The sequence below is a fragment of the Pseudorasbora parva genome, chromosome 7, assembly GCF_024679245.1.
Source record: "Pseudorasbora parva isolate DD20220531a chromosome 7, ASM2467924v1, whole genome shotgun sequence".
In the NCBI taxonomy this organism is placed as follows: Eukaryota; Metazoa; Chordata; class Actinopteri; order Cypriniformes; family Gobionidae; genus Pseudorasbora; species Pseudorasbora parva.
The window spans coordinates 25640009-25655791 of NC_090178.1; the positions used below are offsets into that span (position 1 = coordinate 25640009).

Genomic DNA, 15783 nt, shown 5'->3' on the forward strand with positions numbered 1-15783 from the left:
TTTTACATGTTTGTTTGCATGAACTGAAGCAATACATAATCCACAAATTATTTAAAACAAAATTATTCTAACTACTTCGCCCTCTTTTCTTATTAAAAAACGGAAGTCACTGCCAGTGATGCAACTTAAGTTACTAAGCAAATTCGCGCGCAGACGGTTACAAAACACACCGATAATAGCATAAATTCTATTGGCAAAGACAAGAAAAAATAAGACACATTGTACTGTTTTAATATAAATCTTAAATACAGCAAAGTGATAGCTTGCTTTCCTACATCTACATCAATGGATGGACACTCAGGTTTCAAGTCAGTCTCTGAAAGGATTTCAGTTTCTGTCCTGCTTAAAAAAGTCTTTAGTTGCACATTGTGTCTTCTTTTAAAAAATGAAGATGTGTTTGCTCAGTCATGCCCTTGAGTTGCGTTCCTCTTCCTCATTTTCCAGCTTGTAGGCAGGTTTGTAGCGGGTCACACCTCTCTCATCCACCACTTTAAGAGATGGATTCCTGCATGTGTTATCCATGCTGCCTAAAGATGTGTATCTATGAGGAAGATAGATAAAGGCATAAGCGAAACCAGGAAGATAATATTATTTAAAGAGAGAAGACTGACTGAATATAAACATCTCACCCTTTGTCATACAGAATACAGTAGGGCACATACAGGGTTCTCAGGAACTCCCAGATGTCATGATACGTCCACTCCTACAGAAATAGATGGTGGATATGAAGCAAACATTTAAATGTAACATAAGTAAAACTAATCCGAGGTCATTTGTAATTCTAAGAACATGCTGTACTGCTGTGCCTTTTACATAAGCACCACTGATTAGGATGATGGAGTTGCTGTGTAATGATCTTGGAGAGCCTCATTCATCATCATTCACCATCTCTTGACTGTTTCTGCTGCCAGCTTACATGAGAGTGAGTGGGAGACATGACAGTGATTTACTGACTGTGGCGCCAGTTTAGAGACTACAGGAAAGGTAGGAAGATGGGTGAACACCTTTCAGCTTTCTTTTTGCCTGTTTGTCTCTGTGGTTTGTATGTGTATTAAGTAAGATTTTCTTTTAAAGGAATTACACATCGTTATTCAGCACAACCATATATACACACACACACACACAAACAAACACACACAATTCTCGCTGCTTCATAAAATTAAGGTTGAACCAGTCACATGGACTATTTTTACAATGTCTTTCCTATATTTCTGGACCTTGTAAGTGTTAATTAAATTGCCATTTATGGAGGGGTCAAAAGCTCTCGGATTTCATCAAAAATATCTTAATTTGTGTTCTAAGATGAACAAAGGGGTTTGGAACGACATGAGGGTGAGTAATTAATGACAATTTAAATTTTTGGGTGAACTAACCCTTTAAAATAAATAGAAAAATAGAAAACATTTATTTGAAATTGTAATAACATTTCACAATATTACAGTTTTTACTGTATTTTTGATAAAGATGCAGCTTAATGAGCAAACGAAACATTCGAATGCATAAAAATAAAACATATTGACCCAAACTTTTGAACAGTAGTGTGTATATATTTTGCCCCCTCACCAGCAGTGGGTTGACCCTCATGTAATCAGGCCAGCCTGGGTCTGTGGGACACATGGGTGTCAGTGTCTGCGAATAAGGGTCGGTTTGACGTGTTCCCATCAGAACCGCCCGTAAATCTGGCCTCCTTTCCTGGACCTCATTCAGAGCCTGCCGAATACTTCCCTCCACCGAGAACAGCTCCAGGTCATATCTACCGAAGAGAGAGGAAAATGTGCCAAATAATTACACCTATGGAGCTTTTGATAGACATTGGTGAATTAATGAGGCTGGATGGGTTGGATCCATGTTCAACTCATCGTGGTTTAGTAACAGACTGCAGCTGGTACAGAGGCTGTTCTGGTTTGCAGATGGCACTTCTCACTAATGTTTATGAGTTGATTATGGTGACAGATCCCATTTCATACATGTGGGTAAACAAGCATGACTGGTGATTCTATCATCAGTAACATCATAAAAGCTCAAAGCCTGTTTGGAAAATGTCACAATTCAGAAGTTTTGTCAGAACAGTTGTTTGAATCAGAAAAGACTAAATCATATGTTTGCATATGCGGTTTCCTGATGCAGCCAAACAGTTCTGGGAGAGATGCCAGAGGCACCAGTCTGTGATTTACCTACTCAGGAGGAAAGAAACCTGTTCCAAATTTCTGTTCTCTCATTTAAATCATTGCTGTACTTATTTTATTTTAGTTCTGAAAGGCACCTTATCTTACCTTTTTATTGTATCCTGCAAAAACCTCTCCATTTCTGGAAAAGGAGAGACAGTTCGAATGTACAGAGCTTTCAATCGGTCTTTACCATCTGGATAGCGCCTGAGAAGGAGAGAGTGAAAAAAGGTCACATCATATTATCTGAATTCTTCAAACTAGTTTACTGACGGTTCCATGTGATATAGTGAAGCTCATGTAAGCAAGGCACAAGCACAGCTGCTGTTTCCTACTGCGAGTGTGGTCAAAGTGCCAGTAAACACTTAAATTAGCTCAGCATGAGCTTTAGATATCGGTGTAACTTCAGCAAGTCCATACCCTTTTTTAAAAAAAAAAGACATTTGTTAAATAAACTTTGACATATAATTCAAATACACAGAATTGATGTCCTATATGCATTTGGACAATTAGCTACACTGATTTCACTGCATGCATACATACATACAAAAGATCAAACCACGTGACATCTGCAAACAATTGATGCTAGGCATTTGGTCATATTCATTTTATTGATATTTTATGCATTTAGGCTTTAAGTTGATTAGTGGATGTATGAAGACAGTTCTCAATTTTAGACAGGTGTCTTAGCAGAATAACTGCAGGCATATAGTTTATACGTAAAATTAAACATAATTTGAATTTTTAAAAATGTTATATCTATTGTCTTTGGCTGCATTTACACTGCAGGTCTTGATGCACAATTCCGATTTGGTGACTATATCCGATTTTTTTGACGACCCGCTTACATCTTTTCAAAAGCGACCCGTATCCGATATTTGCATTTACACTGTACACTGGCAAAACAGCCCAAGACGTTCTTAACCGATGAAAGGAAGTAAAACAGCGCTATATGCAATGGACACAGACAAAATGATTGCACAATGTTTTGCTGTCTGCACTTTTCCACACATCTTTAAAGTCGGCATAACATCTCTCTCTTAAGGCGGAGAAAAAGAGGAGAGCCCTTGACGGGGTTGCCAGGTTTTCACAACAAAACCCATCCAATCGCAACTCAAAACTGTGTTAAAGTAGCCCAATTTCGCATGAAAACCGCAGACTTGGCAACACTGGATCGCAGTTTGTGTCCACCTGAGTTGATGTCATTCGCCTCCGTCCTTTTTTCAATGACGTACGACTCGCATTTACAGGGGAATATCCGATCTGACCGCTTACATGGCAGACGCTAATGCACGCATCCGAATCATATCGGATTTATTACCACATATGAGTGAGGCCTGAATCCAATCTGAGGATATCGGAATTAATGTGTTTTTTTACTGCTTACACGTTCACATGTCATATCCGATCTGTGCCACATGAGAGGAAAAAAAATCAGAATTGGGTCACTTGAACCATGCAGTGTAAATGGGGCCTAAGTCAGTGGTTCCCAAACCTGTCCTGGGGACCCCCCATCAGCGCACGTTTCTGCATGGTTCCCTCAACTACCACACCTGATTTAACTTATCAGCTCATTAGTAGACTGAGAGACTTGAATTAGTTGTGTCTAATGAGGGAGACATTACAAAGGGTGCGTCTCAATCAGCCCCTAGTTCAGTAGCCAGGGCACTGATCAGGGAGTCAGCCCATTGACTCCATAGGGATCCGATTGAGACGTAGCCAAAATGTGCAGTGGTGAGGGGTCCCCAAGACAGGTTTGAGAAACACCGGTCTTGTGCATTTACATGGAGCACTGTAATCGGTTTAAAAGTCAAATCCGAATGAAAATGCTCCATATAAACACCTCAATCAGAATAAAAATGCCCAAACCGAATGAAATTGTAATCGGTTTGAGAGAGGTGGGATAAACCTTTTAATGAACCGATCAAACGAAAAATTTCACCATGTAAACGACCTGACCCGATTAGTGTGCGTCCTTATATATGACGTGATACACAGCACGCGCCTTTACCACTGAAGAGCGAGCGCTGCTCTCATAACACAACGAATGCTGACAAGAGAGGAAAGTTAATTTTTCTGAGGGGTAACGTTAAACTTTTTATTAAGTTATATATAAGTTATGAAGACAATGTTGGCAATTGGCATAATGACACAGACATAGCCTGGCTACATCCTCTCATCTTGACAGCCTTTGTCCCAGGCACTTTTTACTTCAACTGCGCCTGACAGAAGAATGTATTTTTCTGAGATGATTATTACACTTTACAACAAATAAATAGCTTTTATAAAACCGTATAAGGCCTGGTGGTCGTTGAGAGTTGCTATTGCATCCGTGAGGGCATTCCAGCTGCTGGAGAGAAAAGCGTCGACATTTCTGATGGAAGCGGGTCGCACACTGGACTGAAGCTCAGCGTGGCGCCAGACGCACACATTATATACGCGTGAGCTCAATGCTGAATGACTTCTGACAGAAGAGCTGCACGATGGGAGTATCTTGTAGCACAGGGTCAAATCAGTAGGATCAGATCAAATCAGATTTGAGGGAAATAGAATATAAATGTAATATAAAATCTGTAAATGGCGCTCGTGGCGCAGCAGGATTTGGAACAACTCCCGAATGCTGCCGCTGGTGTGCTTACACTCATTGAAAACAACATGTTTGAATTTTAGAGACGCGCTGCGTTTCGCGTCCGGTGTGCGCCAGTGCGACCCCTTTGATGCGGCATGTCACAAAATGATTGCGATTGAAAGTCAGCACATGTAAACACCAGATCGGTTTGGATAACGTCTCATGTAAACAGTCCTCTAAAAATTCAATCCGATTGATTTTAATCGGAATGACAAAAAAGTGTGCATGTAAACGTGGCTAGTGTGCGGAAGGCGTGTTATCTGAAGGAATAGTTCACCCAAAAATGAGAATTCATTTCTCAGCCTCATGTCATTCCAAGCATATGAATTTATTTTTTCTTTGGAATATTAATAATAATAATAACAATAAAATAAAAAACATTTATTTTGAAACAAAAAAATCAATTTGTTGCCCATGTAATTCAAGTCATAAAGTCATTGAATTTAAATGCATGGGAAATATATCTTTACTGTAGTTTGTATAACATAAGGTCATTCAGGTTTGTAACAACAAAGTTGTTTGTTGATTAAAAAAATCACTTTAAAACAAATGCCATTTTGTATGGAATCTTATTTATTGATTAAATTGTATTTATAGTTAATATATATGTTTATTGTTTACTGATCAAATGTTAACATTAACTGTACTTTGTGTGATTCTCAGTCAAGGCTTAAACTAGTCCCAGACTAAAAATGCAAGTTTGAGCCATTTTAACTGAAAGCAACATGCACTGATATATCTTAAAATATCTCGGAACGATTGTTTAGTCTCAAGATGCTCACCAGTAATATTTTTAAGGCATATTTCAAATGTCCTAATTGATCTAAGGCCCAATTCTGGCTTAATCTATGATGTCTGTTAAACCAGGCTTAAATGTCTGGCCCTTTTAGTCTAGTTTTAGTCCGTGAAAACTTGTCATGTTGCGTAACGGTTAAATTATTACTTTGCTCAATTATATAAAAACAAAAAAAAACAGAAACACAGCGATTGCTGTAATTATTGCACTCTTTCAGATCAGCACAAATCAAGAGAATGTCAACTCATATGTAGGGCTGGGCCGAATACCATGAGTACTGTATTTCATATAGTCTTAACATATTCAAGTGCGAACGAGGACCGTTTCAAGAGGGATGCCAGGTGAGCGAAAAATTAAAAACAAAAAAAGATTAATTTCCCAAAACTGACAATCGAATACTAACCAACAGAGCGAATATTTGAATATTCTGGTCCATATGCTCATAATCAACTCATATGAATGGTTTATTTTACCTCATCTAGTTTCCTGATTGATAATAGGCTATTTATAATTTAAATTAACACTCTCTCAAATGAAAGCTGGTAAAACAAAAAACTTCTCTTAATAATTAGAAACAGCGAGATTCATACTAATAATTCCAATGATTATCCAAATTATATATTTTTTTTACTATGAAAACAACAGCATAAAAGAATTGTCTCATGCAAGTGCATTTATTTAGCCTCAACAATCAGCATTAGTCAACATCCATGTTTGGATTTATTCAACTACTTCAGCCTACAAGCTTCTTTGTGTCAACCACTTGTCTTTAATGTAACCTCTCTTACCGTTTTAGTGCAGCATAATATAAATGCAGTAGGGCTGTGCAGTCCTTGCCACCGTTGAAGCCAACACAGAGCTCATTAGCAGAGTATTTATCCAGTGCCATCTCAATGGTTCTCAATGCTGCAGCTACTTTCTTCCCCAGCAATGTCTCTGTGAGATTTAATGACAGATGATTCTCTTACAAATCTTACAGCTAATTTCACACGTTTAACAAGGTTATTCTCAACTGATTTAAATGGAGACATAAACTGGTCAAGATCAAACAAGTGAACAGAAACAGCTCCTAAAAATGGTTAGAAAGAAGCTTACCGCTTTTTGAGAGCGAGTACACTGCTTCAGGTGCGACTGACACGGCGTCAGTGACGAGAGTAACCACAGATCCTTTAGGTAGTTGTTCAATCAGTTGACTTCGTGCCCGCTCCACCTCTTCCGCGCTGTCGGAGTCCAGGACCAGTCGGACACGATGATAATTACTAAGCCAGTCTGGGTAAGATCCCAGAGAGACACGCTTCCCCCAACCTGCCTGCAGTTTTGTGAGACTCGGGGCGATCTCAGTCTCATCCGCATCTACAAACACCTCACGGGTGTGAAAGGTGATACCAGAGCCTGAAAACAGATGGGCGAGTCCATTGAATGACCGTTCCAGCAGAGAGGGGATGCCGGGAAATATGTATACGTTGCGGACACTGACTACAGGGAAGCGATTTCGCTGGCCTGTCTGAGAGTCTATGCCAAAATTAAGTTTGGCAGAAACGGGGACCATGGCAAGCTTCATGGGGGCACTGTTAGTATCGACCGTGCCAAAGAACCCCTCCACTAGCTTCATCAGTTCAGGGTGGGCATGCAGACCTTCGCCAAATGCCATAGCAACACTTTCAAAAGTGACGTCATCATGGGTGGGACCGATGCCGCCGGATGTGATGAGGTGAGTAACAGAGGACGAAAGCTGTGCCACTTCTTTAGCGATGACTTGCTGGACGTCAGGTACCACAGTGATACGCTCTACAGTCACACCAAGCTTGCGAAGTCCACGGCACAGGAAGCCACTGTTAGTGTCGACAGTGTGACCCTGCAACATAAGCATACAAAAAAAGGGTTGGGCGATGTCTACCGAATTGGCATCAGACGATTTTGACAGTGGCCCATCGGGATGGAGGATGACATGTGGAGGCTGCATTTGAGTGTCAAGCTTGGTTAATGTGGCGCACCTCTGGAGAAAGAGAGCTGAAAGGGCTTGAATGAAGTGTGGATGGCATTAGAGAAAGCTACTAGATGCTATATCACTGAAATATCATTACCACAAACCATGCTGAGTGCTTGTGGTGTGATTCGCACTGGTGTTTTGATGCTCTACTATGAGAATGGTGCTATCGTTCTGTCTCGTGTTTCGGATAGTCCGGATGCAGATTGTGGTCCACTATTTGAATATCATTGGTTAAGTTCAAGTAAAACATTTGTTTGGTGGAGACACATTTAGCTGTATATGTAAAATGTTTGTTTCGTATTGGATTTCCATCCAGATGGATCCGGCATTTTGAGAGCCTGAAACTGCTTTTTTAAACCGGGTCCCAGAGGATAAATCTGAAAACTACACCCTTGTGTTTTCGTGTGTACACAGCCAATCTGCATAGTTTGAAACAGAATTAGCCGTGCCTCATTGTAGAAGACTGTGTCCTCCGGAGGTCGCATTCGAAGGCTGTATGCGTCATAAGGCTGTCTCTCATTTCAAAAAAGTGAGAAGGACAATCCAAATGCGACCTTCGAACACACCCTTCTTTTACAGGAATTTGGAGTGTGCATGAGGTGTATCCTTTGCTGCTGTAGATAACCCACAATTATTTGTGTCGCCCTTAAAGGGGTCATATAATGGTACATGCACTTTTACAAGCTGATTGAATGGAAATGTGTGTTGGCAGTGCCTGTACACAACCATCCTATAATGATAAAAATCCATCAAGTGTTTTTTTTTTTTTTAAATCTCCTTATATGTTTTTCCCCGTCTCAAATCGAGCCGTTCGGCCGTGTGACGTCACATGGCCCGACACCCCTCCCACGACTGTTGATTGACAAGCAGTTTCATCTCAGACCCGCCCTGAGCGACCTCTGTCACAGTCTGCCATTGTGAATAGGCTGGAGCAGAATGGCGTTTAATAATATAATAATAATAATAATAATTCATTACATTTATATAGCGCTTTTCTAGGCACTCAGTTTAAGCGATTGTAGTGTTCTCATCTTGGGTGTAATAATGAACACAGCAGTCATTCTGATGTTCCTAAATCCAAACCGCTCAAGACGCAGTGGCTGAGTTTTGTTTTCGCCAATGTTTTTATGTCTGCGCGAACCGTGAAGCATTTCTCACCAGTGAGTAGTTTGAAACGCGTACACATTTCACGATGAATGCGGCTAAAGTAGGTAAGTTACATTACGGCATGCTTTCTATGTATGACTTTCCCAATATAATTCATAATCACACGTTTATAATGAACAACGCTTTATGGTTGTGTTATGACAAACTGTGTACGCCGGTTTTAAAGTTAATGTGGACGTGGTAACTAACATAAGCTTAATTATGTAGATGGTTTATAAATTACTGTCAAAAAATAAATTGTGTTGTAACAGTTATTACACTGCATTGATAATGTTAAGCATCACTGACAAGCCGACATTTACAAAAAAAAGTTTTTATTGGCATTAGCTGTAACATCAATCTGTTAACGAACTAATGTAAACATCAGTAAACACATAGCATTCATCGCTAACATTACCCTGCCTGTTCATAAAGACAGATCAGTGACATTACGTTAACCAACCATTCAGAAACGTCCTGTTTAGCCTTAATTGTCGCATTTCGTTGAAGCTGTTGTCTTGTCCCGTGTCAGACACTGGTTCATATTGCTAAAGTTGCACAGACCTCCTCAGACACTCGCGTGGCCATTCTTTCAGCTCTACTGTTGTCAACGGAGACACTCCATATGTGTGTGTGAGAGTGAAAGCGCCCCACAGAACAAAGGGGCGGGGTGAGCAAAGCTCATTAGCATTTAAAGCCGTTTAATGCACGAGAACGGCTTGCTGAAAACAGAGCTGTTTTTGACCAGGTAAAATGAGTGTTTTCTTACAATACTAATGAGAAATTTTTATTTATGTATATTACAAAGTTTTAATTTAGACACTAAATAATCATATTAACTTGTACAAAAATGCCATTATATGACCCCTTTAAAGGACAACTCCAGTGAAAAAAGAACCTAGGGGTAATTAACATGTTACCGAGTAGATCGTTCTCTGGGATGTGTTTTCATGAAAATCAAATGTACATCTCTACATGTTTTATCTCTAAAAACAGATTAGCTTCTAACGCTTGTCTATGGGGCACAGAGTAAGTAAAATTAAATTACTAGCTAATTCCACTAACAAAGCTCAAAATAGCCTCACACTAACACGGTAGCATAATGAGGGTCCCTACATGCAAACCAAAGCATTGAGAACTTTGTAAGTGTACAAACATTTTAATAAGAAGATACTTTATAAACACAGTACATTACGTGTTCACGGACAAGCGCCATCTTGGAAAATAGTCGAACCACGAGTTGAACCACAAGCGCTGTGCTAAGTGATGAATTCCAAGTCACAGTTCATCACTTAGCGAGCGTTCGTGGATCGACTCGTCGAGACTGTTTTCCAAGATGGCGCCTGTCCGTAAATGCGTAATGTACTGTGTTTATAAAGTATCTTCTTATTAAACTGTTTGTACACTTACAAAGTTCTCAATGCTTTGGTTTACATGTAGGGACCCTCATTATGCTACCGTGTTAGTGTGAGGCTATTTTGAGCTTTGTTAGTGGTATTAACTAGTGATTTAATTTCAGTTACACTGTGCCCCATAGACAAGCGTTAGAAGCTTAACTACTGTTTTGAGGGAGATAACTCTTTACATCCTTTTTTTATGAGAACGTATCCCAGAGAACAATCTACTCCTTAACCATGTGTTAATTACCCCTAGGTTCATTTTTCATCGGAGTTATCCTTTAACAACTGTAATTTTTTATATATTATTTGAAAAAAATGGCACCACTGCCAGATTTACATGCAAGATGTTGGTTTTGTTTTTTTAAGCTGTATTAACTCAAATAGATAGTTGTGGTAAACAGGATTGCAAGTGTTTAGTGTTTTTTAAATGTTAGAACAGTACATTGCTGTCAAGACAAGAAACATTATAAATAATTTTCTTTCATATAACTGGTGTGAGAGCGCAACGAGGCTGAACATGTTGGCATAGCAACATGATACTTCCTGCCTGTGTGTCCTAAAAAGGACGTCCCGTTTAATTCTGATTGAGGACACTCCGTACACTGCATCCATCACAGGATGTCCTCCGGAGGACCCAGCCTTCGTAATTCCTTCGACACAGCTAATGTCATCACCCCACAGCTTGCGTAAAATCTTCTCTGTTTTTATTGTGCATCTGTGTGCATGTATACTACAATGTTTTGAGTCGGTTTCAGTGGTTTCGTTTGTTTGTATAGATGGGGGGAGAAAATGGCTAGGGAAATGGCTCTGAAAAGAATGGCTCTTGCTTCGTGTGGATGTGGCCTAAATTGGGCAGGGAAATCACGATGGGTTAATTGTGACCATTATTAAAAGATATTGTAATTTACCTTGAGGATCTCATCTCCTATGATGAGAATAGCTGCTGTGACAGTGCCATCTTTCTGCGTGGAGGATGCATTGCAATTCTGAGACATTGGGATGATATGGGCTCCAACTTGCTGAACCCTCTTAACTGCTCTCCTAATTTTAGGCAATGCCTGCAGCATTCAGGCGAAAATGATGACAGGAGAAAGGCAGAGAAAGGAAAAGGAAGAGACAGATGGAGATGGTCTGTTGGGAACAAGCACAAAAGTCTGAGCAATAAAACTAAAAATTGATGGTTTAAAGTTTCAAAAAGAAGAAATTAAGACGGTTATAAATATTACCATTGTAATGTTACAGTCATACAATATAAACAAATATTACTGGAACTTCTGAAAGACTCAATCTGCCTATTTTACAGTGAAATATTACAATACTACTGTCGATTTGCTTGATATTTGTATTGTTGTCATACTGATAAATAAATTAATCACTTTTTTGTTCAAATGGTGCCTACAAACATGCACTGGAAACCTGGGGCATTTTCATTTGGCCTGACACAGCAGCTGGATATTTATAGGAATATCTCATTTATCATACGCAGAGCAACACGTTTATTGGCAAAATGGTTTACTTCCCTTACCTGTAATGCATGCAACGGTATCCTGCCGTTAGTCCGGATTGCGTGGCCACCTAAATGCTATTCAAAGGAACCACTTATCCCATTCAAGACTGCGTCAGGCAAATCAATGATTACATTACAGTTGATCAAACTGAAGTTACAGTCGTCTGTTCTCAAGGTACTGTCACGGTCATGTGAGAAATACCAAAGTCCCAAGTGCCCCGCAGGGTTGTGAAAGCTATGAGCAAGTCAGCCGTTAACATGGATACAAGGTAAGCATTGATACAATGCTGAAAATGGATTCTGCTTATAAAAAGTTGCTTTATTAGTAAATATTAACTATCGAAGGAGAACTCGCACTAACAACGCACGTTACATCAGTAGGCAAAACTTGGCTGCGCTCTTCTTGTCACGTGACGCTTGTTAGCCAATTGAAATGAGGTGCTGCGTTACTTCCTTAATAAACAGACCATTCGGCGCAAAGAGGGCGGGAACTTCCATGGGAAGTGAAAGCAGGCATTCTTTATTTATGAAATCGCTGTTTTTATGCAAGTTGTACAAGCGACATCTTATAAAACGAAGACATTATTTTGTGAAAAATTAACGGTTTTCCCCTGCAGTTAGTCATAGCAGCTTTGACACAAATGTGTCTAATGGTACATTTGTTTGATTTTCTGTCATTTTAATAGTAACTTTAATAGGGAAGTCTACACATACCGCACACTATTCTTAAAGACACTGCATTACTGCTGGACATGCATTATAAGTACCCATTGCACCATTTAAAGCTCTATATAAACTATAAACTATATTTTAAAACAGAAACGTAGGTCCCCACTTGAGATGCTCCCCTCGTAGTGGAAAATCATGATTATGCTAAATCTTTACTTCCACACATACCTTAGTTCGTTGTCGTACAAGCAGCTTGGGTACAGCTGTTGATTTCAATCGTCTTTTATTTCCTTTGGCTACACTGAAATCGTCTGGAGAAAAATGTTCGCTGCACACCCTCAATCCTCGGATAGACTGAATGGGTGATCTATCCCGACGAAGAGCGAGCAGCCACTGATTCAATCTCTGTACATCATGCAGGGGCAATGTGTGAAAAGTCAAACTTTCCTCCTGCATTGATGCCCACTGACGGAGTCTCAGGGATTTCTCTTGGTTGAAGCATCCAGGATAAGCACACACGCGCACCATTTTGAAAAACCCACCAACGCAACCAATAAAGTTTGCGTTCACTTTCTTCTGTGTTGTGAAAAGAGCTGTTCAGTTTGTAGTCCTCAAAACCGGAAGAAGAATAGCAGTTCAGACCATAGACCTTAAAGGCCGGTTCAGACGGGTCCCTCTAGCGGTGGGGATTTAAATCATCTTAGTGATTCGAATCTTTTGAATCGGTTCAACACAAAGATTTATTGACTGCTGTGTTCAGTACCGCTTCTGTACGTCAAATCAGAAGGTGGCGACACGAGAGTATTATTTGACGTAATGAGTCTTTGAATTAATCATTCTAGCTATTTAAAAACACTGAGGTGCTTATTTTGATTTGTTAAATACGTACCAATAATTATACCTTAAGTGCATTTTAAGCACCATATGCATTTCTTACCCTTACGAAAGGAAAATATATTTACCAATATATTACTTGAAATATATTTTAATATATTGTAAATATATGGAATAATATATTGATGGTATTATAAAATATATTATATATTCATGTACTAAATTGCAAAATATACAAATGATTGCCGCTTTCAATATATTGCAATATATTGAAAAATATAAATATTAATTCCCATATATGTGAATATATTGCCTAATGTATTGCATGAAATTTTCCAATATACTGCAATATATTTTTGTTTTGTAAGGGTAACAACTAGCAATCGATTTTAGTGTAAACAAAAAAGAAGACATACGTATTATTATTGTTGTTATTATTATTATTATTATTATTATTATTATTATTATTATTATTATTATTATTATTATTATTATTATTATTATTATTATTTAATCTGCATTTCTCATCTTTTCTTACCTGCTTCCTAATCTAGTTATCAAATATCCTAAACATGGCAATGGGCTATTATGAATATTGTTGGCTCTCTTGTACGTCTGTTTGAAGTGTGTGCTAAATTAACATTTTATAAATGTAGCCTAGCCTATGTTTTGTCAACTGCTGACAATATCAAGGGGGGAAAGTTGCAAACGTCCCCAAGTGTATTTATTTATTTATTTATTCATTCATTCATTCATTCATTCATTCATTCATTCATTCATTCATTCATTCATTCATTCATTCTGCAAAATTAATTTAGGAGAAAACCCCTAAAGACCCCTGACCTAGCTTATTCAGTTTCAGTTCTCAAAAAAAAAAAAAAAAAAAATAGTGCAAATATTGTTCACAGTGCACACTGTGCCCATTAGATTTAACCATGAGATGCTTCTCCCTCATTTAAATGCTGTTTTGAGAAATATATAATTCCTCAATTTTTTCCTTCCTCAAATATTTGTTGGGAAAGATATGACAAATTGTTTTTCATTTTTGATTAAACAGCTTCATTCATATTCTAGGTCAACTGCTATAGCCTAAAAAAAAAAGAAATTTATTTTTTTTATAAAACAAGGTGAGACATTTAAACTGTTGTCACACTCTTCGTGTCTTGTAAACTGTGACCAAAATAGTAGCATTGACTAACCATTTGTTTTATGTAGCCAACGCAATTTAATTACATACATCTAATTTCCTTGTTAATAGTGACCATAAACGCCAGGGGAAGTCCATGAATGAGTTCATATCCTTGTTTAGGGACATTTTAATTCTTCTTTAACTGTGAATCGCCGTTGCTGAATGTAGAAAACAGGTCAAGGGCGCGCGCTGAGAGAACCAGGTGCGGGCGCTCTCGTGGACGACAAACCACATGATACGCGCAGACATCAGATCGCGGAAGTGCGACTTTTTTGGACCGTGGAAAAGGGGGGTAGACTGGGTGAGGAAAGGAAGGCAGAGCCGAAAAGAAAAGTTTCATGACATTATTCGTGTAAACGAGCCTGACGAGACCCGTTCTTATCCCGGATCTGGTCTGACTTTGTTCCTCAAATGTGATATTTTCAGGAGTTGATCTGAAAAGTGCTTAGGAGAGCAGGACCGGAATCGAGCGGCCGAGAGGAAGCGAGCGGGTAAGTTCAGGCAAAAGTTGACCACAGTCATGAATGTATTATGCGGGATAGGAATCCATACTGCTCCAGACTGGAACGTGCTCTAATGCTTGTGTCTCATGAAATCAAGCAGTTTCAACTTGTTACAGCGTCTAGGTTTAGACTTGACTCTTTGCTTTTGTTTAGCTGCCTTTCTATTAAAACGTCGCCCGTTCTGTAGTCTGTAGGCTACTGAAATGTGTTTTTTTTTTTTGTCATTGTGGATAATTCTGTCTCCTTATTACCAAGCGTGCTCACTGTAAGACCACATGAGAGCTTTCCAAGAAGCGAGATGCGTTGCAGTTTCTTTCAAGGCAGAGCAGGCTAACTTGTATGCTTACTTGAAACTATATGTGACCAAGTAGCCTACGTAATTTTGGCTTTTATGAGTGTTATTATGTTTTAGAAATCGGCCGATATTATGTTTTTGTGACTACTCTGGTATTTAGTAAATAATAATAATGTGTTTTTTTTTTATCACAATCTTTATGCAAAGTTGTATTTACTTTTTTTATGACTTTTGGACTATCTAGTTAATGATACCGAATAATACTAAGCATAATCGTTATCATTATCAGTAGACCCGATATAAAAAAAGGAAAAAAAAGTGAATATCTAAAATATTGATCAAACCTGTATTGTTACAGTGACACAAAAATAATATCTCTTGTTGTGAAAAGCAGTTGTCCTCAACATTAGGGCCGTTTATCATGGACTGATCTCACCAGCTGCGAATCCTACACCAGCATGAGCTCTTATCTGCTGCATGAGCAGCTGTCGCAGACATTTGGAGCAACTGAATAATGATTCTGTCCAACACAAGGGACCATCCTATGTATTCCTATCAGATTCAGATGTCTGACTGCGACATTAGACCGCACGCTGTATATGAGAGATATATCTAGATTGGGCAGTCATTTATGAAACAATGCCTGTGATGTCAGTCAGG

The 15783-nt window shown here is 38.9% G+C and overlaps 2 protein-coding genes across 7 annotated transcripts in view; one reads left to right on the forward strand and one right to left on the reverse strand.

Moving 5' to 3' along the window:
* Positions 1-210: 210 nt before the first annotated feature.
* Positions 211-12928, reverse strand: flad1 (flavin adenine dinucleotide synthetase 1). 4 transcript variants are annotated; one of them, XM_067448783.1, is made up of 8 exons: positions 12531-12928; positions 11035-11184; positions 6686-7445; positions 6379-6526; positions 2274-2372; positions 1564-1753; positions 630-703; positions 211-541 (listed from the first exon to the last, which is right to left on the reverse strand). In XM_067448783.1, the coding sequence occupies exons 1-8, from the start codon at positions 12828-12830 to the stop codon at positions 406-408; spliced, it is 1857 nt and encodes a 618-aa protein (XP_067304884.1). In that variant the 5' UTR covers positions 12831-12928; the 3' UTR covers positions 211-405. The 4 variants fall into 4 exon arrangements, with proteins under 4 accessions (XP_067304884.1, XP_067304886.1, XP_067304885.1 ...); XM_067448785.1 differs by having other exon boundaries at positions 11035-11257; positions 12531-12670; XM_067448784.1 differs by lacking the exon at positions 12531-12928 and adding an exon at positions 11652-12449 and having other exon boundaries at positions 11035-11257.
* A 1628-nt stretch (positions 12929-14556) lies between these two features.
* The window catches only part of shc1 (SHC (Src homology 2 domain containing) transforming protein 1), a 58215-nt gene continuing 56988 nt past the window's right edge, over positions 14557-15783 (forward strand). Inside the window, exons 1-2 of one of the 3 annotated variants that reach the window (XM_067448791.1) lie at positions 14557-14626; positions 14752-14816. The gene's annotated coding sequence lies outside the window, so the exon portion shown is untranslated. Of the gene's footprint in view, positions 14817-15783 lie in introns of all 3 variants that reach the window. The other 2 variants (XM_067448793.1, XM_067448792.1) reach the window with 2 other exon arrangements.

Coding starts and splice junctions, on each gene's coding strand:
- flad1 (XM_067448783.1), bottom strand. CDS start 12,830: ATGGTGCGCGTGTGTGCTTATCCTGGATGCTTCAACCAAGAGAAATCC. Junction 6,527..6,685: donor GTACTCGCTCTCAAAAAGCG/GTAAGCTTCTTT, acceptor TAAATCTCACAG/AGACATTGCTGGGGAAGAAA. Junction 542..629: donor TGTATTCTGTATGACAAAGG/GTGAGATGTTTA, acceptor TCTTCCTCATAG/ATACACATCTTTAGGCAGCA.